The 27,935-nt window shown below is 42.1% G+C and overlaps 1 protein-coding gene across 4 annotated transcripts in view; it reads left to right on the top strand.

The window, feature by feature from the left end:
• The first annotated feature begins 5,133 nt into the window (after positions 1-5,133).
• The window catches only part of LOC148014877 (piezo-type mechanosensitive ion channel component), a 182,066-nt gene continuing 159,264 nt past the window's right edge, over positions 5,134-27,935 (top strand). For 2 of the 4 annotated variants that reach the window (XM_087665903.1, XM_087665905.1), the window contains exons 1-2: positions 5,138-5,268; positions 5,355-5,497. In XM_087665903.1, the coding sequence (XP_087522029.1) occupies positions 5,449-5,497 (49 nt within the window). In that variant the 5' untranslated portion in view covers positions 5,138-5,268; positions 5,355-5,448. Of the gene's footprint in view, positions 5,269-5,331; positions 5,498-27,935 lie in introns of those variants that run through there. The other 2 variants (XR_015688441.1, XM_087665904.1) reach the window with 2 other exon arrangements.

Genomic DNA, 27,935 nt, shown 5'->3' on the forward strand with positions numbered 1-27,935 from the left:
CGGAATCCACCGTGGAATATGCTTCCTGGCATCACCTAGGCCCTTTTCCCATTGTCCCTCTATCTTCCTAGCTTTCTTTCCACTGCCCGTCTACATTTACAAATTGCACGGGTGAGAGCCCGGTGCCCTTGAATTAAACCATGATGCGCTTGCGCTCTTTTACAAATGTTTTGACTTGCGCTTTTCCTTGCATGCCTTTGTCTTCCGTTTCTCTTTGCCTTCGCCTTTGTCTTTGTCTTCTGTTTTAGCTTTCCGGATTTTCCACTGCCTGGCACTCTTTTACAAGATTTCAGGGTGCGCCTTTGTATGTTAAAGTGCACCTTTCCCCTTTTGCATTTGCCTTGGGCTTTTTAAGGTTGCCCTTGCGCTTTTGGCCTTTTCTCCTCTTCTTTCTTCTGTCGGGCTACCTTTGTTCCGCCTTTGCCCTGCGTCTTTTTTATTTCCTTTTGCTTTCTTCGTGTTGGGGTTAACACTAATACTAGAGGAGCTCGTGCCCCATCAGCAATGATAATGATTGTTTGCTTTTGGTAAGCTTTGTAGATATATTTGATTCTTTTGGAAGTGGTAGTTTGGAAAATCCAAAGATAAGCTGCTCCTAAAGCATTGCAAAGTTTTGGAAGGTCAAAATGTGGATGTGCAAGAGAGCGAGTTTGAGTTTTCTAGAGGCAAATGCATGACAATTCTTGGTGGATGCGGATGCTGGAGTGGTGTACCATTTTAAGCACATTTGACTAAAGAAGCTAAAGACACTAGCAATCCATATGTAGAATGCCATTTTTCATCTTCCCTCTACCAAATTTTCTAACCAAATTCCATCACCTTTTGCATTAAAAGGTCAAAGTACTCGGTGAGGTAAGTCATCTAACAAAGGGCCCAAGTAGGATCTATTCGATGGCCAATATCAATCACCTAAGCAACAATAGGAGAGGTAGACACATGGTGCTAATTCTCAATCAACTCTAGACATCAGGAAGTGCTCTCAACTAGTCCAATTGCAAGGGAGACTAACTACTGTAGAGGCACAGTCTTCTAAATGGTTAACGTGGATCTACAATTTGGAGGAGAAAACCACAATTTTCAAGCGTAGCATATCGAGCATCTTAAGAGTAGCATCTAGTGCTGGCTTGTGTTGAGCAAGATCACCTACTATAGGAGTTGTGCCTGGTTTGTTGAGGCGTTGCCTTCAAACGTTGTCTTTTACAATGTTTTGTGACCACCTCTATGGAATTGAATAAACTAGTGGATGCAACAACATCATTTGAATTACTATTCATTGGCACCATTACCTCATTGGCCCACTGCAATTTGCAATTGGCCTCCTCCTCCTCCTCCTCCTCCGATTTCGGTACCACTTGTTGGAGCAGGTGGACTAGGTCCATTACATCCGCCCACTCTATTCTTGAGAGATTTGTGCTGATTCAAATTCACGAGTTTAACATGTTAAGATAGGGATGTGGAGTCTAACTCCAAGCATGATGTTGTTGTCGTGTTTGAGTATACATGGTTTGACTATGGGTGTGCAAGATGGTGGAGGTGGTTAGGGTTCCATTCCAAATACTTTTGCAACACATACATCTTCCATTTGCCATCTTTGGACCCAAGTCTAGAGCTTGCACATCATATTTTGATATCTTCAGTTATTATAAACTCTAGTTGACAAAGTAAAGGCAATGGTGGTTCCAAAGTCTTTGTGAAAGAGATTCCAATGTCTTCTCCTAAAGGCAATCTTCCTATCCCTAACCTTGACTTTCCTAATTGTTTTGGTAGTTGTTATATTAACCCCAATTCTAAGCCTGAATTGTTACAAGAGCATGCTCAACCTATGGAGCAACAAGATGATCTATTTTGGGATAATATCAATTCCATTCCAGTTGGAGCATGCTCAACCTATGGAGCAACAAGATGATCTATTTTGGGATCATATCAATTCCATTCCAGTTGGAGCATGAAAAGTATGTTTCTAATTTGAAGATGAAGCCAGAGAGTTGATGAAGTGCCCCAAGAAAGTTCTGTGTTGGTCTTTTGAGTTGCTTTAGCAATTGCTTCATGTTGATATGATTGAGTAGGCTACGTTGTCTAGGCTCTAAGACCAACTTATGAAGGTAGGACTAGAAACATAGTAACTATGGTGTGACTTTAGTTTTGTGTGAAATTAGTTTTAGACTCTGTGTGCCAACCAAGGAAAAGCTAATATAATGAGTGCCAATTTAGTTAACTTGTGGGGATGACATTGTATGGATTAAACACTTAACAATGTAGCTATTCTATCAATGGTTTTGTTCTTCATCATACTTCTCTCACCAATGGGATGTTTTCTTTAGAACTTCCTTCAATTTTTGATAGTTTAATTTCTCCCAATTTTGGTAGCTTTCTTTTCCTTTAACTTGATATTCTCCTTGATCTCGATGTGTTCTCCTCTTGCTACTTTGCCTAGTTTTTTGAGCTTAAGGGTACATGAGGTTTCCCTTGTACAACTAGCTTGGCTACAATAAAGATAGGGAGTCTATAGTAAGGGGTTGCTAGACACGTGGACTTAGTAATAAGAGGGTTTAATCTTCCTTTAATATCCTAAGATTGTTTAATTATAACGCATGATCTATTACTTAACCCCTTGATTTACCACTTTTGAGCAAATTAGATGTCTTGGTTGTTCACTATTGCCTTATAACAAAGACCCTTATTTTAAGTATTTTACTTACCCAACATTTCCATTCATTAACTCCATCCCACAAAGGTTCTCTCAATATGTGTTCATGCACTCTAAAGTTATCTAATTGGAAAAAGATGGACTTTTGGTGTTTGTGAAATGATGGTTGGTGTACATGTGTGTGGCAATATGAGGATCACACTATATGCATGAATTTCTAATTTGCACTTTTAATTAAGCATGGTTATGAGGATTGTTCTACTATGGATGTTATCGTGAGTCGTATTTGTTGACCAGTCTCACTATCATTACTATAAGGAGTTCTACATGCTACTTTGGTAAGAAGTAACAACTCTTTAATAATTAGTTAAACAAAATGTAACTTTATTTCTTCTTCTTATTAGATCACTTCATTAACCATGAAATTCACATTGGTCTTTTACATCTTTTTATGATCCACCATGAAGTTTGTATGATTTCTTTGACAAGCATAAGAAAAGAACATTACTCTCTTTTTTTGAGATCTCCTACAAAGGTGGTGTAATGTACAATGAGTATGACATGATTTGGTAATTGGAGAAAGATTCTAACAAGTACTCGATCATAATAATGGCACAATTGGATACTCTAAATAGTAGTATTTATGACCTTCTATTAGTGTATAATGGTAAATGGTTTGGCAAAAAGCATATGAAGGTTTCATGCACAAAGATTTGAAGATATGGCGAAGTTAGACCAATGAATCACCACAAAGTAACTTGTTATAAATAACAAGAGAAGGTTTGGGCCATCAATTGTGACAAAACTATGCAATGCTTATCTTCATCTTTCACTATTCTATCATGGATTTTAATAAATAAAGGATAAACAACCAAAGTAGACATCTTAAACTTCCAAACAATGTTTGATGGATAATGGATCATATTTTGATCTATTCTCAAAAGTAATGGATTCCCTTAAAGCTTGAGTGAAGTATTTTTATTGCATTTTGACAAGTTCCTATTCCTCACATTTCACCCTTAATGGTAATTATATCACAAGTATTTTATCTATTATTACAGGTAATTTTATTTTATTTTGATAAACAAAAATATATTCAATATACAAATATATTTGCTCAATATTTCAAGATGTATGTTAGGGTTGATAACATGACCAACTTGTAAATAATTTTCAATGTGTGAAGAGATAACAAGTTACTTGTACTCGAGGTTATAACAAAAAGCTCAAAATCATGACATCCCTCTCTTGATCTCTTGGTAGCTTTAAAATGTAAGCTTTAGATTCATATTAAGCATGGCAATTTGAAATGTAGATAACATTACAACTTGCTCAATAATAGGTAATCAATGATGCTAGGTCACACATTGTCAGAAGAGAATTTGGAGAGACACACACACACACGCACGCACGCACACACACACACACAGAGAGAGAGAGAGAGAGAGAGAGAGAGAGAGAGAGAGAGAGAGAGAGAGAGAGAGAGAGAGAGAGAGAGAGAGAGAGAGAGAGAGAGAGAGAGAGAGAGAGAGAGAGAGAGAGAGAGAGAGAGAGAGAGAGAGAGAGAGTGTGTGTGTGTGTGTGTGTGTGTGTGTGTGTGTGTGATGCATTCTGTGGTTTTGCTCTAGTAATGAACCTTTGGATTAACTTAGCTCAACACTTCAAGATGACTCCTAGTGAAATGCATAGTTGGTGATTAGGAGCATATCAAGCTTCAACTTTGAGCTTGATATAGAAACAAGGCAACTCTACTAGCTCATTGAGGAAAAAAAGTTTAGAAACAAATAAGTGTTTGAGAATAAACTCCACAACTATGAAAAAGTTCTACAATTGAGTACTTTTTGACCTAACCTTTGAATTACATACCTCCATAGTAGCACTATGCTAAATATGTCAATTATAGGAGAGCTACTAGTTTTTGTATCCGTATATGAGTCTACTTTCTTATTGTCTATTTAGTTTATGTATGGCAAGGCATACCATGGATTTATAGTCATGACATTGTGGTCTCGTAGGCTATTTAGGCCTTCAGTACAAGTGAATATGACTTTCTTGCTTTCTTCTCTCTCTCTCTCTCTCTCTCTCTCTCTCTCCAGGGTAGTATTAACTAGAATTTTAAAAAGTATTGTAAGTAAAGATGATCCCATTTATAGTAAATGAGAAGGTTAAAAAGTGTGACATGTAACTTGCTTTAGTTGCTTTACTTCCAGAAAGTAGTAAGTGTTGCACGTAGCATTTCCCTCAATCATTCCTTTTCTTACTACCCATGGGTGCTAATTTAGGGCATTGCTCAAGTGCACCCTTGTTATTTTTGTTATTTGTATAAGGAGAACAATAGTAACATAACATACAAGAATAATAAGAGAGTGCTTGATTATGAAAAGGGTTGTGGGGTAGTGGTTTGGGCGTGAGCTGAGTTTAAGAGGCATGGGAATTGAACTCTTGTGTACTGTATCCCCATCGGCAGAACAACATATGCTTATGAAAAGAGAGTTAGGCTCCGGTCTTCACTTTTAGTTGTGGGAATGGGCATTGGGCAGGAGCGATATTCTCTGCCGTTCTCCCATTCAAGGAAAACTTCATGTGACACATTCCACTAAGCGAGCCATGGACTGACACGTGTAAGCCAACGGGTTTTGTCTATTTGGTTATAAATACACAGTACTCCCGCCACGGACAGCCTTTATAGATCTTCCTGGGTGGCCAGGTGCAATCTCTTCAGGAGGAGGAAGAAAGCGAGAGAGAGAGAGAGAGAGAGAGAGGCAGGCAGGCAGGCAGGCTTCGAAGAGGAGGATCGCACCATGCAACTAGCCTCAATAGGGGCCTTCGCCCCCTCGGCTCTTCTTCTCGGTAACTCTTCCGTTCAATTTGCTCGCTTTTTGCTGCTGTACATGTCGCCATTGATCGAAAATATGGCCTTCGCAGGAGGATTTTCAACAGTTCTTAAGCAAAGCATCTTCCACCTTGATCCTTTCTTCCATAAATGTCACTGTTGCTTGTTATAATTGTCTTCACAGAAGCATCGTAATTATGTCTGATAGGCATCATTCAAGCAAATAATCTTTCTCCTCAATTACAAATCTCACTATGCAGTAGTTCAACATTTGTTGGCAAGTAATCGTTCGTCTTCATTCCTCCAAATAACGGTCTTCTCAAGAGTAGCTCAATACTTGCCGTATAGAGACGATTAACCAAAGAGCCGTTCTCCATAATTATTGTTTCTATTGTATTTTCTGCTGTATGCAACACGATGCTGCTCATGGCATGCTTCAGAAGCTACGGCCGTTGTGGAGTATATCAGTTCTCATCCTTCAGCTAGCATTTGGCTGCTATTTTTAATTGCCTCTTACACAGTCCACATTTATTGAGGGCATGATGCGATAGTCTTATTGCCAGTACCATTAGTGGGCCTAAATTGCTGTGCATGCGTGCCATGCTCGTGAGAAGTCGATGATTTTAGATGCTTCACATGGGACTCCTTTGCAAGGAGTCACGAAGATATTCTAATTCTGGACTTTTTAAGTTTTAGCTAGAATTAGATTTCATACTACGTTTAATATCTAATGAGTAGTAAAAACCATAATGACCATCACGTAAGTCTAGTCGTCATGGGGACGATTACCACCAAGCATATACTAGATCCTCCTCCATAGAAGGGTTTTTCACAAATGAAAGCCATAATGATCAATGAGAAGGTCCATGATTATAGGAATGCTTGTTATGACCATAAAATAGCTCCTTAGTTCTTGCATTTCTTTCTATAGGGATTATAAGAGAATTATGCTTAGAAAACAATAATGTCGCCTTAAATTTTCCAAGGGGGAGACAATCCTTGCCTTGCGATGATGCTTTGGCCATGTGATGATGTATCAAAGGCATTATTGTGGACTTCCAACTAGTGTGGCTCTTTCTTCTCTATTGAGGTTGAGTATCATGCCCTTTGTTCTACTGCCGTGGAGGTAGTTTGGCTCCTTTGTATGGTGGCAGAGATTGGCTTTCCTCTGACAGGACCTATGGAGCTAGGCGTGGACAACCAGAGTGCCCTTGCTTTGACGAAGAACCCACTGTTTCATGCTTGCACAAAGCACATTGAGGTTCAATACCATTATGTTCGAGAGCGGATCGTGGATTCTGAGTTAGCAGTGGTCTACTGTCCCATCGAGGACAATGCAATAGATCTTTTCATGAAGCCTTTGTCTTAGGCTTCTACGCTTCATCAGATGAGGTTGTTGGGTCTTTAGATACTCCCAGGATTTGAGAGGGGATGTTAGCTTGCCTGCTTTAGTCATGTCAGTCTGTCATCTCCTCGTTGTGAGCTCCTATCAGAATCTGATGGAGACATGGGAGCTCTGACAGTTTATTGTGTATTTCTCTCATTTTAGGCACATTTCTTGTGCACTTTCCTAGTCTGCTAGGAGTTTTTCACCTCTAGTTAGTGGTAGACTGCTCCACGATTGTTGGTTATTTTGTCATTATTTTTTCAATTTTTAACAATAGTTGGACTGCATTAAATGCAGTCATTTTTGGGCATTTATTGCAGTCGGCCAGATTTAGGGCCTCTTGTGGCAGCTGGCCAGATTTGGAGGGTGTTGGCTATTTATAGCCACCTCATTGATCACTCTCTCACTTCTTCTGCAAGTTATCTTCAGCACCTCCTCTCTGACACTCTCTGTCATCGGTTTCGCCCTCATCATCTCAGCTTGATCTGGTGTCTCATTGATGCTCCAGGTTGTGTGTAGGGATTGATCAGTCCTCATCATTGTATTCATCATTCCTCGTCAGTCAATGCAGTATTTCTTCCTTCATCTTCTGTTTCCTCCCCCCCCTCCCCCCCCCCCCCCCCCCAAAACCCCCCCTCTCTCTCTCTCTCTCTCTCTCTCTTTGTGCTTGTGTTTCTTCTTCTGTTGTGCAGTCTCAGATAAACTTGTGGCTTGTCTCAACGAGAGTAGAGATAGGCTTACAGTCTTGCATTTGAAAATGCTTAAGGAGCTACCCAATGTACTTAGGTTGCTGCAAAATAAGTCCCCCCTCAATTGTCGTAAACTATATGCCAGGATAGTAAAAGTGGCCAAGATTTGTCACATCAAAAGCATGCTGCAATTGAGCTTTCAAAGTTGAAATATGTGTCTCATGAGGTCCAGTCAACAACATATCGTCCACATAAAGAATGAGAATCAAGAGGTTGTCTCCATCTTTGTAGATATAAAGTGTGCTATTAGTGTGTGAATTACTAAAGCCGAGAGCTATTAAGTATGCATGTATCTTCTCATATTATGCCCTAGGTGCTTGCTTTTAACCATGGAGGGCCTTATGCAAACGACACACTTTGTTTTTTGACCCTTTCTGAACAAAGCTAGAAGGTTGAGTGACGTAAGCCTCCTCATGAAGATCACCATTCAAAAAAGTAGCCTTCACATCCAATTGAGGCACATGCCAATCATAATGAGCAGCCAAAGCAATGGCATTGCGAATGGTGGTCATACATGAAGTGGGTGCAAACATCTCATCATAGTCTATCCCATGCTGTTGAGCGGTTTTGCATTTTAATTTGTAAACCTACTTAGTGCCTATGGCATGCTTGCTAGCAAGCAAGTCACGTACCTCCCATGTGCCATTTTTATCAATAGAGTTTTAACTCTGATAGCATAGCTGGCATCCAATGGTCATTTTTTAAAGCATCATGTAAAGAAACGCGTTCTTCATTGCATACAATAGCTACAAGTGCTTGCGCAACCAAGTTACCTTGTGCATAGCGAGTGGTTGCTCTAGTTCTACCGGGGAGAGGAACAGGCTATTTGTTGTCTTGTAATGTCTCTAACAGCCATGCAGGGACCGTTTTAGCTTCTCAAATAGCAGCCCTCTCATTGGCCACTTCATAATTAGCAATGCTTTGATCAATGGGCTGAAAATCAGGCTACTGTTCAGCATCATGTGTTTGCTATGGATTTTGTTACTGTAAACCGTCAATAGATTGCTGAAATTGACCAAAATCAGGTCCATCCACATTGCTGAAATAAAGGCAACAAACTATCGAACATGTCACAGGCCCCACATTGGGCTGATTTTTGCAGTTCATGAAGGGCTGACCAGCAACCAGCATGTTCAGAAAATACCACATCTCTAACAACAACAGTATGGTTGGTACGAGCAATACCCTTTACTTTTTGTACTATCACCAATAAAGATGCATTTCACAATCTTGTCTTTCAATTTATGTCTTCATGGTTGTGGCACTAAAGCATATGCTAAACAACCAAAGACAGATATGTGACACCACTGGTTTCTGGCCATTCCAAGTCATAAGGCGTACAATTAGCCAATGCTTTAGTTGGCCCTTGATTCAACACATACACTGTATACATGATAGTATCAAGCTAAAACTTTGGGGGCAGCTTATTGTGTGACGGTATACAATGTGCCATTTCCATCAAAGTGTAATTTTATCTTTCAACCACACCATTTTGATGAGGTGTATAAGGCGTATTACACTGATGGATAATGCCCCCCCCCCCCCCCCCCCTTTCAAATCGGTAGAGAGTGTAATCTGCTTGCATTCACTTTCCCTTTCAGCCAAGGCCAAGAATGTTTTAAAGCATGCAAACACTTTGGATTTGTGCTTCAAAGCATATGCCCAATAATGATGAGTCATGCCATCGATGAAAGTAACGAAGTACAAGTACCCTTAGATGGATTTGACATGCATGGGCCCATAAACATCACTATGCATAAGCTGTAATTTTTTACCAACATGCGTAGTACTATCCTTGGGAAACGAAGCACAATGCGTTTTGCCAAGTACACAACTTTCACATATATTGCGAGTAGGTGCTTTCAATGGAGGGAGATCGAGTTTCATATTTTTGCTTCTTAGACGTAGCAAATTGCCATAATTAAGATGACCAATTTGAGCATGCTATAACTTAGTGTCATCCACAATGGTGGCACCAACACGTACTAACATCCTTCGATGCTATTTTCTCATATAAATGAAGCTGATAAAGCCCATTGTACAAAGTACCGCTGACAATGAGGGCATCCCCATCACTACAGTTATAGACATTGCATTGATACATTTGGAATTTGACCACAAAACCAACACATGCAAGGGTTGAAACTGAAAGCAAGTTTTTCTTTATGCTTGGCACATACAAGTTTTTCAAGCATGACAGTCTTCCCATCCATTGCAATAATGGGAATCTAACCAATGCCTTGAATGGCATGTAAAGCATTCTTTGCACATACAATTGATTGGCTCTTTTGTACATTTTCATATGATACAAACAAGTCACGAAAGGACGTTATGTGCTTAGTAGCACCACTATCAAAATACCAAGTGCTGCAATTTTCAGCAATTGAAAGACTATGCTCATGTGAAGAAGGATCTTACGAACAATGCTCAACAAATGCATAAGATTGACCAATGTCCAAGCTTGCCAAATGTGCGGTTGCATCCTTTGCATTTGCTGAATTTTCAGCAACACTCATGCCATATTGTTTCTTCTTTTCAATTGCTATCCTCTTTCTGCATTCTTCAACTTCCATTTGTTGTGATGGCTTGTTGCAAATGCTTGATTATCCATACTTAAATTAGAGTGATTCAGCCTTGATTGCTCTTCTTGCAAAGATAGTGATACCAATGCATCAAATCTGTAGGCAATAGTATCTCCTTTTGCAAGTAGTTGGAGTGTAGCGGCAAAACTATGATAAGTATCAGATAGAAGAGATGCATCAGGAATGATTTCATCAATGTTAGTAAGCTCCTTAGTAATGTCCTTGATACATGTAATGTAGGCATCCACATAATTATCCTCTGTCATGTGCTCTATCTCAAGTTGCGTACACAAATAGGCTACACGAGCCTCATTGCGCACTTGATAAAGTGAGGCAAGCTTATCCCAAGCATTCGTGGCCGTTGTGCACGATTGAATATGCGGGATAGCCTGTGTCTTGGACGAAAGTGCAATCAAAGCATGAGCTTAGGGATCATGCTGGCTCCATCTCAACTGATTTGTTGTGGGAGGTGAAGGAGTTGGAGCTGAAGATCCATTGGTGATTGTGGATAAGCTAGAAGAAACTGTGACATTTTGTGTCGTAGGGCATGCATGCGTAACTTCTGAATCACATATATAACCGCAAAGTTGTTTGGTAAGAAGTACATGCTTTAACATGTATGCCCACATGGGATAATCAAGGCCATCTAATTTGTGTGAATTCCCAAACATGTTGAGCGAATCATTTTATCCAGTCATTGCTTGCTGAAATTTTTGGTTTTTTTATGTAAGCAATTGTTGTTCCAAGTACAAATGTAGCTGTAACACAAATAAAGCAAAGGAAAGACCAAAATCTCATAACTTTTCAAAAAATTGATGGCGTCAATAAAGAAATTGTAGTTGAAAGGCTTCGATGTGCACGAATGTTGTGGTAGAATGTGTAATTGGCCTCAATGTTACTGAATTTGGGAAATCTTCATAGGAGTCCCAAATTTCATTGGTGAAATTTGATGAAATTGAAGCCGAATGTGAAAAGCCCCAAATTTTGGTGCAAAATGGAGCAATTTCTGTTCGTGGAATGTAAAATTCCCTAAGTTTTGATGATATTTGGAATTTCCAAGTAAAAGCCCTAAAATTTTTAAAGAAATTTTGGGGGAATTGTAGTTTGATGTTAAATCTCCAAAATTTGTGCATGATTGGAGCATTGCACGCAAATGGGAGTAAGTTTAAATGGTTTAATGTGGATTAAGACTTGGGAAACAATAGTAATTAAATATGTGATTATTGTGTGTTAGAGGTTAGATCCGTGTAAGCCGTTGGTCTTTAATGAGACAGACAGATGTGGTAGTTAGATGGGGATGATGGTGCGTGTGATGGGTTTGATGGCATTTTGGTGGGGGCTGTTGGTTGACTTGAGGGTTGTCGAGGCAGAAGACGGGAGATTCGAGTGCAACAGGAGTAGTCTCGATTTGGCTTGAGTGGAATTGATTTTGATGAGAGCTGTCGATGTCAAGAGACAACCACGTGGTGGCAGGAGAATAGGGGAGCTGATAAACAATTTGTGCTGCCTTGTCAAGAGTGAAGGTCAACACCAATCAAGGCAGGTACGTGGATAGGCAGGTGCTATCAATACAAGCTTGAGTTGGTGTTGTTGAGGTGAACCGATGGCACACAATATGAGGAATGCAATAGGCAGCCGAGCTTGAACTTATGGTGGCATGTAGACCAAGAAGAGGGAGAGCAGCCAAGATTAGGCTCAACAGTGTCTAAGGCAGTGTGAGAGATATAACTTTGATACCGCTATTAGGTTAGGGGTTCAGCAGTAGCACGTGCACACATACATACACACTCATAGCGAACAAGTGAACAACAAGAGAGGAGTGTTGGAAGGTCACATCCACTATGTGAGAATGAATGAAAGTACAATCCCTAAGGTACTAAGTACCACATCCACTGATAGGTGTTCACATGGGGGAAAAGCCCTTCTCCAACTAGAAGCTAAAAGCTGCCCGTGAGATAAGGGAGCATTCACTGCAGAACATAGGAGGAACATGATAAGTGTAACACTCTTGCGCATGGTGCCGGTGCTTGCTAGGGCTTCCTTTGCTCTCTCTCAAAGAGTTTTACCCACCGGAGGCAATGAAAACTCAAAATCTGCTTCAAAAGGTTGAAAACACAACCTTTCCTCCTCCACCAACAGGAAATACCTGCAAAAGACAGCAACTTTGCTCCATCTCCATGCTGTACATGTTCTTCTCACAAGCTGAAAACGCAAACTTTCATTGCAAAGAATCCTCTCGATTAGATCTATCCATGATCAATCAGCCCTTCTACATTGCTTTGATACCATGTCAAAGTGTAGCGAATGCATAAGCGTATTGACAAGACTGAAAAACAATGAACATGAGAGGAGGGGGAGAGAAAAGAAACAGAAGAATGTAGAAATCTGTAGTCAATGAATGCTGAAATGAAGAGGGCAGATGTACAAGGGTTGTCGATGTAGCTCCTCAAGCTGGATCTCTCTCATCAACACTTGAAATGCAAGTGAGGAGGGCAGGCTGAAATGGCTAGTAAATAGCCAAGAAAGAATGAGAAAAATATGGCAACCAGATTTGTCCGACTTGCCAAGTCTGGCCAAATCCCGCTAAATATGTCCGATACTAGACTTGCACTAAATGTGACCTGTCCTGCTTGCTCGTGTGGCACAAGACTGCCCGCCAAAACTACCTAGAAACTGGCTGGTGCCTCCCGTAAAGGATGCCCAAACTGATAGGAAAATGCGTAAGTCCACTCAAGAGAATTGGCTGCACCAACTGCAACTTGAGAATGCTAGTCTAGGGGATGACTAATCTCTAACAGTAAGGTGGTGGCAACCAATAAAATTAGGGGTAGTGGAGATCACACAGTCACTTTGCCATTGGTCAGCCATCACAATTTCCACCGTGCTTGACTTTCAAGGGTATGTCAAACGGGTGTGTTGGACCTTCGATGGACTTTGGTCCTTAGGCCCACCTTGTCTTTGTAGAGATCTAAGGTTGAGATCTCATAGTCACTTTGCTCTTGGTCAGCCATCACAATTTGCACTGTTCTTGACTCCTGAGGGGATGTCAGACTGGCATGTTGGACCTTCGATAGACTTTGGTCCTTAGGCCCACCTTGTCTTTGTAGAGATCTAAGGTTGAGATCTCAGAGTCAGTCTACCTTTGGCCAGCCATCACAATTCGCATTGTGCTCGATTCCCGAGGGGATGTTAGATTGGTGTGTTTTGGTCCTTAGGCGCATATATCTAAGGTTGAGATCTTGGTCCACATTTGTGAGTTGCCCATTGATAAGGCTATTGCAAAAGCCTATCCTACATGACCTTGTGGCCATACAGTCGTTTGGATTGTGGATGTGGTGCTACACACCATATGACCTCGCTTGGGAAATGGGACAATGGTGCTTGAAACGTGGTAACTAGTCTGACGAAGAGCAGAATCACTCGCGAAACAGTCTGACGATCTTGAAAACAGTGGCACGAGACCTTTGTTTCACCTCCCAACCACGCCTAGATAAGTGCTGGCACCTCTCTCCCCGTTTCCTTTGCCAGCCGTCCACTTCAGGTGAGTCCCACTATTCTCGGACTCACAAACTTTCTAGGCTCCCCTAGACCCCGTTCGGAGTGAGCCCCCCCTGGACGGTCATCACTCGCGCCTGTCTCCCATAATTTACCTTATTAATGTAACATTTCCTTCCCCTTAAGAATCGGTTTCGTCCTCGAAAACGATACTTGGAAGGTCCAACTGTAAATTGGGAAATCTTTTCCTTAGGGTACTTACTCGCTCCCATTTTGAGCTTTCTTCTGAATAATCTTTCCACTTAACCAAACATTCTTGATAAATAGTATTCCTTGTTCGTCTATTACGAACATTTAGTATTCTTTCTGGTTCATGTGGATTAGATTAGTCATCTAATAGCTCCTCAATGTTATCATTTAAGATCAAATTATCCAAATCGCCCAGCTTCCTCCTTAACTTACTTACATGAAAAATTGGATGTATTTTACTACTAGCAGGTAGTTCGAGCTTGTAAGCCTGTTCTTCCACCTTTTTAAGTATTGTGAAAGGACCACAATACCTGGGTGAAAGCTTTGGACATTGTCCCGTTTTCATGGTTTTAGTTTGTTCAGGCACCTTAAGATAGACTAGTTCTCCTTCTTCAAAGGAGATATCTCTTCGGTGAGGATCTGCATAAGCTCTAGCTCGATTTTGAGCTTTCTTAATATTTTCTTGAGCAAATTTTAACATATTATTCATATCCTCCAAAAAGTCATTGGCTGGCTGAATCTTTTTCTTATGCAGTCCCACTGCATGAGGAGCTCTGGGCTGAAACCCATACATTAACATAAATGGACTATATCCAGTGGAAGAGTGCTTGGCACTATTATATGCAAACTCTGCGATCGGTAGATACTCTTCCCAATTAGTTTGCCTTTTACTTACATATGCCCTAAGCATATCTTCAAGGATTTGGTTAACCCTTTCATTTGCCCATCAGTTTGCGGGTGGTCTGCCGTACTCATGCTAAGTTTAGTATCCAACTTCCTAAATACCGCATGCCAAAATTGACTATCAAATTTTCTATCCCGATCATAAATTATATTTGCCGGAAGGCCATACAATCGGTATATGTTCTCTACGAACAATCTAGCCAATTCTGGTGTTTTAATATCAGTTGAAGTTGGAATAAACCTAGCCATTTTGGTTAACCTATCCACAATCACCCACACAGAGTCGTGCCCCCTCTGTGTTCTGGGTAATGCAACAATAAAGTCCATGGAGATACTCTCTCATTTTCCCGAAGGAATCTCTAATGGGTGGAGAAGTCCTCCCATTTTTAGTCTTTCAGCTTTATTAACCTGGCATTTATTACATTTGACCACATAGTCAAGGACGTCCTTATTCATTCCAGGCCAATAGAACTGCCTTTTAATAAGACTATAAGTCTTATTAACTCCTGGATGTCCTGCGCTAGGGGTATCATGACACTCAAAGAGTATCTGGCGCCTTATTTCTTTATCTTTCGGGACACATAACCTACCCTTGTAGAGTAAATAACCATTATCAATGGTAAAATTCTTCCACTTGAATCCCATTTGAGCAACCCTTGATGCTTCATTTCCTTGTTGAACATCCTCAGATATTCCTTCCTCAGTGGAGGCCCTTCCATTTGGATCCCCATTTTCTATTGCTTTCCATATGTTGGAATATGCCGGATCAACCTGGCATTTTCCCTTTAAGGATTCAAGCAAATCGGAAGTGAACTGAGTAAAACTCAAGTAATTTATGATGGGCATTCTGCTGAGTGCATCAGCCACTATATTATACTTCCCTTTTCTATTCCTTATCTCATAGTCGAACTCTTGGAGGAGTTTGGCCCATCTGGCTTTACGCCCTTGTAGATCTGGTTGGTCATTAAGCCACTTAATGCTTTCATGATCCGACAAGATCAAAAGTTTGGCACCATACAAATAGTGTCTCCATTTCTTCATTGCATGTACTATTGTATACAACTCCCTCTCATAAACAGAATATTCTGTTTTGCACGGTCTAATTTCTTGCTTTCAAAAGTAACTGGTCGACCTTCTTGTAATAAGACCGTGCCTATCGCCTTATCACTGGCATCAGCTTCAACCACAAATCGTTTATTGGGATCCACAATTAATAGTACTTGTAATGTGTCTGCCTGTAATCTTCAGGACACGTCTTAGCAGTCCATCGGAAAGGATGTTTAGAAAGCTCCGCCCGGCACTCCCATGGAATATCACGGGGTTTGCGATCTAGGACTTTCCGCGTCTGCTACGTAGCGGAAGTATTCTGGCCGTTTTCACTTAGGACCGACCTGAATCAGGGATTTTCCCTAATGGTCATTTCCTAAACGGCAACTAGTGTCGAACCCCAAGCGAACTACTTTACGCAGAACGCCAGGTCCGAAGCGGATTCATGCTGCACTTGGTTCGAGGAGAATGGGAAACGAGAGGGATGCAAGGCTCGACCTCTCTGCCATAAGGCATAGTCCCATTCCGTTCCCCTAAAACAGCTCAAATCGGGATTATTATAACTTAGATTCTAGGTCAGCGCCCTTGCTGTTCGTGTCCTTTGAACGATCTTCTTGCTCTCCATCATGATTGAGAAAAGTTCCCGGCCAACCGGGACCACCCATCCGTAGGATGAACCCATGGCCACATCCACTGCACTTTCCTCAGGTTGTTTTAGTTATCTAATTACCTACCACATTTAGTTGGACATGCATCAAACAGCTTTCTTAATTAGTCCGTTAGGCACCGGTTCCTTCATGTAATCATAGCACTTGACATAGAAAAGCAATGTCAAATAAGTTCCTTTTCAACAGCTTATCATATTTATCTTTGGAATACATTTATAACATCCAGCCCGTAGGCTTATCCATAATCTGCCCGAAGGCTATCCAGCAATCCACAAGGATTACTAATCCAAGATTCCGCCCGTAGACTAGTATACGGGTCTCGAGATCCAATCCCGAGTTACGTTGGCCTCTTGTGCAGGGCTCGGAAGGCGAGGGATTTACGACCAGAGCCTCCTCTGGCACCCAAGCGTCCTCCTGCTCCGAGTAGCGCTCAACGGAGAGACCTCTTGCGGCCGGTTCGGTCCACCTTCCCGGCGCGGTTAACAACCCCCTTGGTTAGGGTCAGGCAGGCAGTCGGGGGTAACTGAAGCTGCCTCTCCCTTTAGGCCTTCAACTTGAAGCATTAGATATTTTTTTAATCCTTTAATTCCTTGAGTAAACAAAGCAAACAATGCTCTTTAAACTGTACAAGCACAATCATTTCCATTGGTCGTTATTTTTGGCCAACTGCTAAGGAGTGAATCCTTCTTTCTGAATGTATCCAGCACTCGATCTGGGATTAATTGTGACTTGGCAAGATCCCCAAGGGTTTGTTTGTTAACCCTATATCCTTGGGTTAGGGCCGTATCCTATTAACCCGATTTAATCAATACCTTAAGTTCTATTAGCAGTAAACATGTTATTCTAATTTATTGATTGGTCCTTTGCTTCCAAGCAATTTATCTAATCCCCTTATCTTGGTCACTTTTCCCAAGAAAGGTGCTATATCAGGATGACTACTCATCCTCTTGGAAGAAAAACTTGCACAAGAATCTGCCAATCCTATTCCGAGGATTTGGCTATTCCCTTGTGATCAAATCACAAGATCATGCGACGTTGCAACTTGTTGCACAAGCGTCGCATCAAAATTCATGGGACTATTTTACCCATCGAATGGCGTCTTCTAATCACGGAATCATGATTAGATAGGAATAGGGTTAGGGTGTCTTCATAACAATTCGTTCCTGATTTCACTAGGCCGACATTGTGGGTCCTAAAGGTCCAAATCCAAATCGAGTTTCTTTCTTTTAGCGAGCGATCCCTAGATCGTTTGTCGCAAGTACATTCTAGTGTCCCTACATTCCGTGAATGTGGGCAAGTCTTTAGGTTTAAGAGTTTCAGCTTTGGCAATAAGAGCGATTAGGTCATGTCCTCAGCGTGCTAAATCCCAGTTAGCACTTGGGATATGTTGGATCGATTTAACCATTCCTAACGAGTCCCTCGGGGTTTAGGTGTTTAGGTTAAACCAATTTACTTGTCTACCCTTGAAGCTATTTATGATACATTTTACATGATTCATTGCTTACGTATGAGTCGATTTACAAACCCTAACTTTTCTGATTAAGATCAAGCATATGTTAAATTATAGCATAATTCCAACTGATCCTTCTGTACATGCAATCAATATTCATGCTGCCAAGCTTTAGGGCTTTATGATTGAACCATGTAGTCTTTTTCTAATAAGTGTGCAGTTGAAACAAGATTTATGCCATTTGCCCAGAGTTTAATCTTCTTCATGCAGCCTAGAGTCATTTCCATGACTAGCAATTTCCTACGATTATTAGCAACCTTCTTTAAAGAATCATTTCGAAGAAAAGATGTTCAATAATGCGATTTATTCCTTCCATGCATAATCGAAGTGTACCATCATTATTTTGACTTGTAAAGATGGGCATTTAGTTAATCTAAGTTCGTTACTTTGCAATGCATAAAACCCACTTACTAGGAATGCATAGAGATTTTTATGCTCTTTCTTTGTTCGTTTCATTGCAAAATACTGATGACCGAATTCTTCCATCGTGAGCTATTTTTTTAAAATTAGTCAAAGTATTTTAATCGAAAAATGCATCCTATCTCCATAAATGATCCATGCACAATTGAATTATAACGACGTAAATCAAAATTAGGAAGAAAAACCTGGACTTATGGTGAAATGTCCACATGGATGTTAGGAGACGATCCTCTTGCGGTTGCGCCTTGTGCCTTCTTAGGGGCCATCGCGAATTCGGCCTTTCTGCCTTGGACGCAGATTTATGATGTTGGCCGTCTCCTTCGCACGCGAAACTCCCTTTGTGATTCCACCGTTCTTCAGAATCGAACCTTAGAAATGGAACTTATGAATTTTTTCTTCCTTTCGTAGAAGCTCCGGGGGTGCAAATTGTCTACACGGAAAGGGGGAAAGGAAAATAGCTTTGTGGTATGCAAAAGGGGGAAAAGGTAGCTTAGAAATCCGGGTTATAAAGACCCCTTTGGAAAGGGTTTATAAAAGTCCCTAGGAAGGGCTTTTAAGATAACGTGTGAGGGGGGAAATCCACGGGAATTGCTGAAATGGCTATTTGTGTGGGGAGGATTTAAAAGGAACCCGGGTTAAATAGCCTTAGGGGAATGCTATGAAAGGCCTTAAAACCGGCTAGGGGAGGGAAAATCCACGAGAAGGGATTTGAGGACTTGTGTGGAAACCTCACGGAAAGGGGGTTAGGTGGAATTTGCAAGGGAATGGATGGAAAAATCCCGGGGGAGCAGGGGGGTATAAGAACCACAATAGGGGGGCTTTGGATTCCGGGGGAGGGTGGGGGGTTATTAAACCCACTTGAAAGGCCCTTCAGGGAAGCCCAAAAGAAGGAGGGCTTCCCAAAGGCCTTTTAGAAGCTTCTCAAAAGCTTCTGTGGGCGTCCACTCCACGCGGAGGAAAAAAAAGGCGAGTTCCTCTGAATTCTGGCGGTGTGTTGGCGGCAGATGGCGGCGTGTTGATCGGCGGCTTCGCGAGCTCCTCTCCTCCACGGCAGCGACTGGCTTGGCCTACATGCGGCAGCTCCTCCCTCAAGGCGTTTGCACGCAGCAGCGTTCCTCACTCTCCTTCTCTTTGGCAGCGTCACGATTTGCTGTACCTCCACCTTACTCCCATGGCACAGGCTTATATAGGTGAGGGAAGGGGATCCTCCCTCCCCCATGCGGCCTTTCGCATGGCCTTTACGCACTCCATGGCATCCACCAAGGTTGCTAGGTCATAGCGCCTTCCCTCCCTCTTTTCCAGCACGACAGTCGGCTGGGGGAAGGAGAGGATAATTTTTAAAAAATTTTGCCATAATTTTCAAATTATTATCCTCATGACCTCCTATTAAGAGGAGGTTCATGTGAAGAACACTTGTTTAGAAATCGGGAATGTTACATTCTCTCCCCCTTGGAGGAATCGAGATGTCCTCATCTCGAGATAAACTGGCGATACTGGTGGTTGAGAGTGCTTTTATCTATCCAAGTGGCATTGTCTTGGGGATAATCTTTCCACTGGACGAGGCATTCTCTCAAGGTTCTGGATCTCAGTTCTCTCTCCCTAACATCTAAGATCCTGTCAGGCCTTAGTTCAAGGACTCCTTGACTAGGCATTACAACTTGTTGGTCATCAAGTACATGGTTAGGATTAGGTACATACGTCTTCAATAGGCTGATATGGAATACATTATGAACCTTTAGGTTCTCAGGGAGTTGCAATCTATAAGCATTAGGTCCTAGGCACTTGAGGATCTTGTACGGTCCACAATACCTTGGACTTAGCTTCTTACAATCTCCTAAGGATAGGGAACTCTTCTTTGGACGTACGCGAATGAAGACCATGTCTCCTTCCTCGAAGATTCTATCTTGACGCTTCAAATCCGCGTATGCCTTCTGTCTATCCTTGGCGGCTTGGATGTCCTGTCTTATTGACTTTATTTGGTCATCCATCTCTTTCAACATCTGCCTTGAAGCTTCAACACTCAAGGTTGGATTTGAGTTTAGGGGGACTTCGACAGTCATGACCATACAATGCTTGAAAAGGGGTCATCTGAATGCTTTGTTGGTAAGAAGCATTGTAGACAAATTCAACCAAAGGCAAGTATTGAATCCACATTTTTAGTTCACGACAGTAGTGTGCCCTAAGCATATCCTCAATGATTTGATTGACTCGCTCAGTTTGACCATCAGTTTGGGGATGGTATGCTGTGCTAAAACAGAGTTGAGTCCCAATGGCTTCAAAGATAGCTCTCCAGAAGGTGATGTGAAGAGAGAATCACGATCACTAATGATTCTTTTGGGTAACCCATGTAGCTTGAATATCTCCTTGATAAACAACCTTGCAATGTCTGAGGCTTTATAGTTTGTCTTTACTGGAATAAGGTGTGCAACCTTAGTAAGCATGTTAACCACAACCATGATGGAGTTGTATCCTCCTTGAACTTGGGGTAGGCCAACAACAAAGTCCATACTGATGAATTCCCATTTCATTTGGGGAATGTCAAGTGGTTGTAACTTCCCTGGCATCTTGACATGTTCGGCTTTGATACGTTGACAAGACAAACACTCAGTGATATATTTAAGAACGTCACCTTTAAGCCTCTCCCCCTCCCAATAGTAGCTCTTCCTAACTGCATTGAGAGTCTTGGCATAGCCAGGATGTCCTGAGAAAGGGGAATCATGAGCTTCCCACAATATCTTCTGCTTAAGTGACTCGCTTGCCGGTATGCATAGCCTCGTTCTATAGTAGACAAGTCCACTATTGATAGAGAATTAATGATACTTAGCCTGTAGCTTTTGCTCCTGGTCCTTGATAGGGATTTCCCTTAGCATCTTTTGATAGGCTGGATCATGGCATGCTTCTTCTCTAGCCAACTCAAATATTGGATTGTTTGGCATGGATACCTTTGTGGCTAGAGATCTAGCTGTTGATGGATTTTGCAAGATTAATGAATTAAGGAGTGCCTTGCGACTGAGTGCATCAGCAACTACATTCTCCTTTCCCGGTCGGTACTTGATTTCAAAGCCATACTCCTCTAGCACTTCAAACCACTGACGTTGCCTCATGTTGAGCTCGTTCTGGGTAAAGATCCACTTGAGACTCTTATGGTCAGTCACTAGAGTAAACTTGTTACCCAACAGATAGTGTCTCCAAAGCTTTAGAGCATGGATGACAGCTAACAATTCTAGAGCATGGGTAGCATAATTCTTCTCATGGCTCTTCAGTTTCCTTGAAGAGTATGCTACAGGATGACCTTCCTGCATGAGCACACAACCTAAGGCAAGCGTGCTAGCATCAGTTACTACCTCGAACTCCTTACTGAGGTTTGGAAGTTTTAGGTTAGGATAGGTGCTCATACCAAACTTTGCTTCAATCTATCAAAGTTGGTTTGTTCGGGAGTTGACCATGCAACGGATGTTTGCTTCTTCAGTAAGTCCGTCAGAGGTGCTGCAATCAAAGCATAGTTTTTGATGAAGACCCTATACCATCCTATCAATTCAAGAAAACTGCGTATTTCTTTGACAGTTGTTGGTATTGACCATTCTAGCACATCTCTGACTGGGTCCAGTGAGATTCCTTCCGCTGATACGATGAATCCCAGATTTTCAATCTGACGTTTGAAGAATGCACACTTCTTCATCTTAGCATACAGCTTATGTGCCCTCATTGTCTCAAGAACAATCCGAAGTTGGGGTTCATGATCTTTCTCCTGTTTGGAATAGACTAAAGTATGGTCGAAGAAGACGAGTACGAAATCATCAAGATATGGCCTAAAGATATCCTGCATTAACCTGTTGAAGGTGGCAGGCGCATTTGTAAGCCCGAATGACATAACTAGAAACTCAAAGTGTCCATATCTTGTGTTGAAGGCCGTCTTTGGGATATCTTCTTCCTTGATCCTTATCTGATAGTAACCAGATCTGAGGTCAATCTTGGAAAAGATCTTCGCACCTTGAAGGCGATCAAGAAGCTCATCTATTCTAGGAATAGGGTACTTGTTCTTGACAGTTGATTGATTCAACCCTCTGTAATCAATACATAGTCGAAGCGTTCCATCTTTCTTTTTCTGGAATAGTACTGGAGCTCCCCATGGTGAACTGCTAGGACGGATGTAGCCCTGATCTAGCAGTTGCTTGAGTTGTTCCTTTAGCTCAATTGCTTCCCGTATGGACATTCTATAGGGTCTTTTTGCAATTGGCGTAGCGCCTGGTACTAGCTTGATCTCATGATCCACTTCTCTTTGAGGCGTGAGTTCTGTCAACTCTTCAGAAAATACATCCGCGTATTCCTTTAGCCATGAAGGTCCTTCACTAGACTCCTGCTTCTGATCTAACTTATTGAGCTTAATCAAGTAGACAGGTAGTCCTTTTCTGACTCCCTTTATAATCCGAGATGCCTTGGCCAATTGAATTTTTGGCTTCCCCGCTTCACCTTGAGTTGTAACCAATTCCCCTTCAAAGTTTCGAAATGAAAATTGGCCCTTTCCACAATGGATGTGGGCGTCATTCGGTTTAAGCCAATCCATTCCGAGTAGACACTCATGGATACCTAGGCTCATGACCCTGAATTTGACCGAAGTCGCCTTTCCTCCCAGAAAGAATTCCACCTTAGCAGTTTGCTTGGTACAAGTAACCTCACGACCATTTGCCAATTCCACAAGCAAGATAGGTGCTTCTACTGTGGCTATTCCTAATCTTTTTGCACAAGCTGGTGAGATAAAGGAATGTGTAGAGGCAGGTTCGTCCAAGCAGATACTGAAATTTGGATTGAATCCATGGAGGATTACTTTGAAGCAGCAGGTACTACACCCGCCAACCAGGCTATGCTCGCCAAGCTGAAGCTCACCGGCGAAGCCAGGCCTTGGTGGAAGCAATGGTACAGAGATCAAGGGATCGCGGAAGGATCCGTTACCTGGGAGAAGTTGAAGAAAGCCATGCAGGGAAGATACTTACCACCTGTGTATCGCACGCAGAAAATGAATGAGTTCTATGAGTTGAAACAGCTGGGACTCACTCTTGACGCATACTACTCTAAATTCGTTTTACTTCTTAAGTATACGCCACAGATGGACATGACACAGCAGGTGTCAAAATTTTGTGGTGGTTTAAATCCACCAGTAAATATCCGTCTCGAATCTATGCGGCCATCAGATCTTCAGGACGCACTCATTCGAGCTGCGCCTATAATTCAGGAGGTGCAGGCTAGACCAAGAGGTAACAAAACTTGGTCTTATAATGACCCGAACAGAGGAGCATTTAAGCCTCAAATGAAAAGAGTTCAAGGTCAGAATCAGGGACAAAGAAAGAAAGCAAGGACTAATAATGTCAACAACTTTGTTCCTACTCAAAGCAATGGCCGGAACTTCCGTTGTTTTTACTGCAATGAGCCCGGTCATTTCAAGAGGCAATGTCCCAAGCTTGAAGGAGGACATCGCCAAGCACCTTTCCAAGGAACTGGCCGTGGCCAGGGAGCCGCTACCCGAGGCAGAGGAAGAACCGCCTGTGTTGCCAATAGGCAAATGTGCGAACAAGAAGAAGATCCAACCATGGAAGCAGAGTTTGAAAGGGCGACAATCCATGCCGCTCTACACAAGAAAGGCTCGAATCGCCAGTTCTCGGTGATTCAGACACCGTCGGACTATCAAGGTAAAGGTTTCAAGACCTTGATTGATTGTCAAATTCGGGCGGCTTAATCTGCTTGAGAAGAAACTTCTTCTCCTGGATTATAGCAGTACTTGATGTAGGAGGCGAACTGGGATTCTGTACCTGGGGTTGTGCTTGGATAAAGGTTTCTTAACATTATTACTCGTTAAACGTTATGATTTATATTTCATCTTCATTTCAGCTATCAATCAAGAATCCTAGCCACTTATCTTTTTATCAATTCTCATCGACAAAACAGACATTGATAAAAAGAAGTCTTATTGCATTCATATGGGCATAGCTCTTTTGGAGTACAACATTTCCAGAGATGATAGAGCAACTGTTTACATTTAGTTTGGGGAGAATAATGTTGTATTACATTTATCTACGGGAATTGGATAATAGTATGGTTTTGGGTCATGGATCTTCAGGAATCGGTAAGTCATTGGAAGTTCAGGGTATCCTTTTCTTTGGAACCCATTCTTCTCATAGCGCCCCAACACTTTGATCCTGTCAGCGGAGATTACACGGGTCACTTCCTCATATATATATGAGTTCAGCTCAACCCTCCGACCTCGAATATGTAAAGTTGAGTTTACGTGAGCCTCCACAAAAATGAACAGCTTCACGACTTTCAGGTCTTCCAACCACTTGATCCTCTTTAGGTTGGTCTGAAGGTATACAAACCGGTGGGCAGCTATATAGTAGATTCCCGAGGCACCCGTCCATCTTCGTTCCATGTACAAAGGTGATGGATTATAAATGCGCTCTAGGATGTTCATCATCCCAACCCTTTGTTGATAATCCGGGGAATGCATTGCAGTCATAAACATGACTCGAAACACTAAGAACTTGTTGCATGCTTCATAATCCTGCAAGACAGCATCGAAAGTAAGGAAATGTTTGGAATAGCAACATTTGCTTTACTTTTTCTTATTAAGATTTCTTACAACAAATCCTTTGTTGGTTTGCTCTGATACCAACTATAACGTGTCCGCCTGTAATCTTCAGGACACGTCTTAGCAGTCCATCGGAAAGGATGTCTAGAAAGCTCCGCCCGGCACTCCCATGGAATGTCACGGGGTTTGCGATCTAGGACTTTCCGCGTCTGCCACGTAGCGGAAGTATTCTGGCCGTTCCCACTTAGGACCGACCTGAATCAGGGTTTTCCGCTAATGGTCATTTCCTAAACAGCAACTAGCGTCGAACCCCAAGCGAACTACTTTACGCAAAAACTCCAGGTCCGAAGCGGATTCACGCTGCACTTGGTTCAAGGAGAATGGGAAACGAGAGGGATGCAAGGCTCGACCTCTCTGCCATAAGGCATAGTCCCATTCCGTTCCCCTAAAACAGCGTAAGTCGGGATTATTATAACTTAGATTCTAGGTCAGCGCCCTTGCTGTTCGTGTCCTTTGAACGATCTTCTTGCTGTCCATCATAATTGAGAAAAGTTCCCAGCTAACTGGGACCATCCATTCGTAGGACGGACCCATGACCACATCCACCGCACTTTCCTTAGGTTGTTTTAGTTATCTAATTACCTACCACATTTAGTTGGACATGCATCAAACAGCTTTCTTAATTAGTCCGTCAGGCATCGGTTCCTTCATGTAATCATAGCACTTGACATAGAAAAGCTATGTCAAACAAGTTCCTTTTCAACAGCTTATTATATTTATCTTTGGAATACATTTATAACATCCAGTCCGTAGGCTTATCCATAATCCGCCCGAAGGCTATCCAGCAATCCACAGGGATTACTAATCCAAGATTCTGCCCGTAGACTAGTATGCGGGTCTCGAGATCCAATCTCGAGTCACGTTGGCCTCTTGTGCAGGGCCCGGAAGGCGAGGGATTTACGGCCAGAGCCTCCTATGGCACCCAACCGTCCTCCTGCTCCGAGTAGCGCTCAACGGAGAGACCTCTCGCGGCAGGTTCGGTCCACCTTCCCGGCGCGGTTAACAACCCCCTTGGTTAGGGTCAGGCAGGCAGTTGGGGGTAATTGAAGCTGCCTCTCCCTTTAGGCCTTCAACTTGAAGCATTAGATATTTTTTTCATCCTTTAATTCCTTGAGTAAACAAAGCAAACAGTGCTCTTTAAACTGTACAAGTACAATCATTTCCATGGGTCGTTATTTTTGGCCAACTGCTAAGGAGTGAATCCTTCTTTCCGAATGTATCCAGCACTCGATCTGGGATCAATTGCGACTTGGTAAGATCCCCAAGGGTTTGTTTGTTAACCCTATATCCTTGGGTTAGGGCCGTATCCTATTAACCCGATTTAATCAATAACTTAAGTTCTATTAGCAGTAAACATGTTATTCTAATTTACTGATTGGTCCTTTGCTTCCAAGCAATTTATCTAATCCCCTTATCTTGGTCTTTTTTCCCAAGAAAGGTGCTATATCAGACCTATTCCGAGGATTTGGCTATTCCCTTGTGATCAAATCACAAGATCATGCGACGTTGCAACTTGTTGCACAAGCATCGCATCAAAATTCATGGGACTATTTTACCCATCGAATGGCGTCTTCTAATCACGGAATCATGATTAGATAGGAACAGGGTTAGGGTGTCTTCATAACAATCCGTTCCTGATTTCACTAGGCCGACATTGTTGGTCCTAAAGGTCCAAATCCAAATTGAGTTTCATTCTTTTAGCGAGCGATCCTTAGATCGTCTCTCGCAAGTACGTCCTAGTGTCCCTATATTCTGTGAATGTGGGCAAGTCTTTAGGTTTAAGAGTTTCAGCTTTGGCAATAAGAGCGATTAGGTCATGTCCTCAGCGTGCTAAATCCCAGTTAGCACTTGGGATATGTTGCATCGATTTAACCATTTCTAACGAGTCCCTCGGGGTTTAGGTTAAACCAATTTACTTGTCTACCCTTGAAGCTATTTACGATATATTTTACATGATTCATTGCTTACGTATGAGTCGATTTACAAACCCTAACTTTTCTGGTTAAGATCAAGCATATGTTAAATTATAGCATAATTCCAACTGATCCTTTTGTACATGCAATCAATATTCATGCTGCCAAGCTTTAGGGAAATTAGTCAAAGTATTTTAATCGAAAAATGCATCCTATCTCCATAAATGATCCATGCACAATTGAATTATAACGACGTAAATCAAAATTAGGAAGAAAAACCTGGACTTGTGGTGAAATGTCCACATGGATGTTAGGAGATGATCCTCCTGCGGTTGTGCCTTGTGCCTTCTTAGGGGCCATCGCGAATTCGGCCTTTCCGCCTTGAACGCAGATTTATGATATTGGCCGTCTCCTTCGTACTCGAGACTCCCTTTGTGATTCCACCGTCCTTCAGAATCGAACCTTAGAAATGGAACTCATGAATTTTTCCTTACTTTCGTTGAAGCTCCGGGGGTGCAAATTGTCTACACGGAAAGGGGGAAAAGAAAATAGCTTTGTGGTATGCAAAAGGGGAAAAAGGTAGCTTAGAAATCCGGGTTATAAAGGCCCTTTGGAAAGGGTTTATAAAAGTCCCTAGGAAGGGCTTTTAAGATAACGTGTGAGGGGGGAAATCCACAGGAATTGCTAAAATGGCTACTTATGTGGGGAGGATTTAAAAGGAACCCGGGTTAAATAGCCTTAGGGGAATGCTATGAAAGGCCTTAAAACCGGCTAGGGGAGGGAAAATCCACGAGAAGGGATTTGAGGACTTGTGTGGAAACCTCACGGAAAGGGGGTTAGGTGGAATTTGCAAGGGAATGGATGGAAAAATCCCGGGGGTCAGGGGGGTATAAGAACCACAATAGGGGGGCTTTGGATTCCGGGGGGGGGAGGGGGTGTTATTAAATCCACTTGAAAGGCCCTTCAAGGAAGCCCAGAAGAAGGGGGGCTTCCCAAAGGCCTTTTAGAAGCTTCTCAAAAGCTTCTGAGAGGTTTCTGTGGGCGTCCACTCCACGTGGAGGAAGAGAAAAGGCGAGTTTCTCTGAATTCTGGCGGCGTGTTGATCGGTGGC

This window comes from Lygodium microphyllum, chromosome 24, assembly GCF_053477565.2.
Source record: "Lygodium microphyllum isolate KBCC chromosome 24, Lygodium_microphyllum_v1.1.10, whole genome shotgun sequence".
In the NCBI taxonomy this organism is placed as follows: Eukaryota; Viridiplantae; Streptophyta; class Polypodiopsida; order Schizaeales; family Lygodiaceae; genus Lygodium; species Lygodium microphyllum.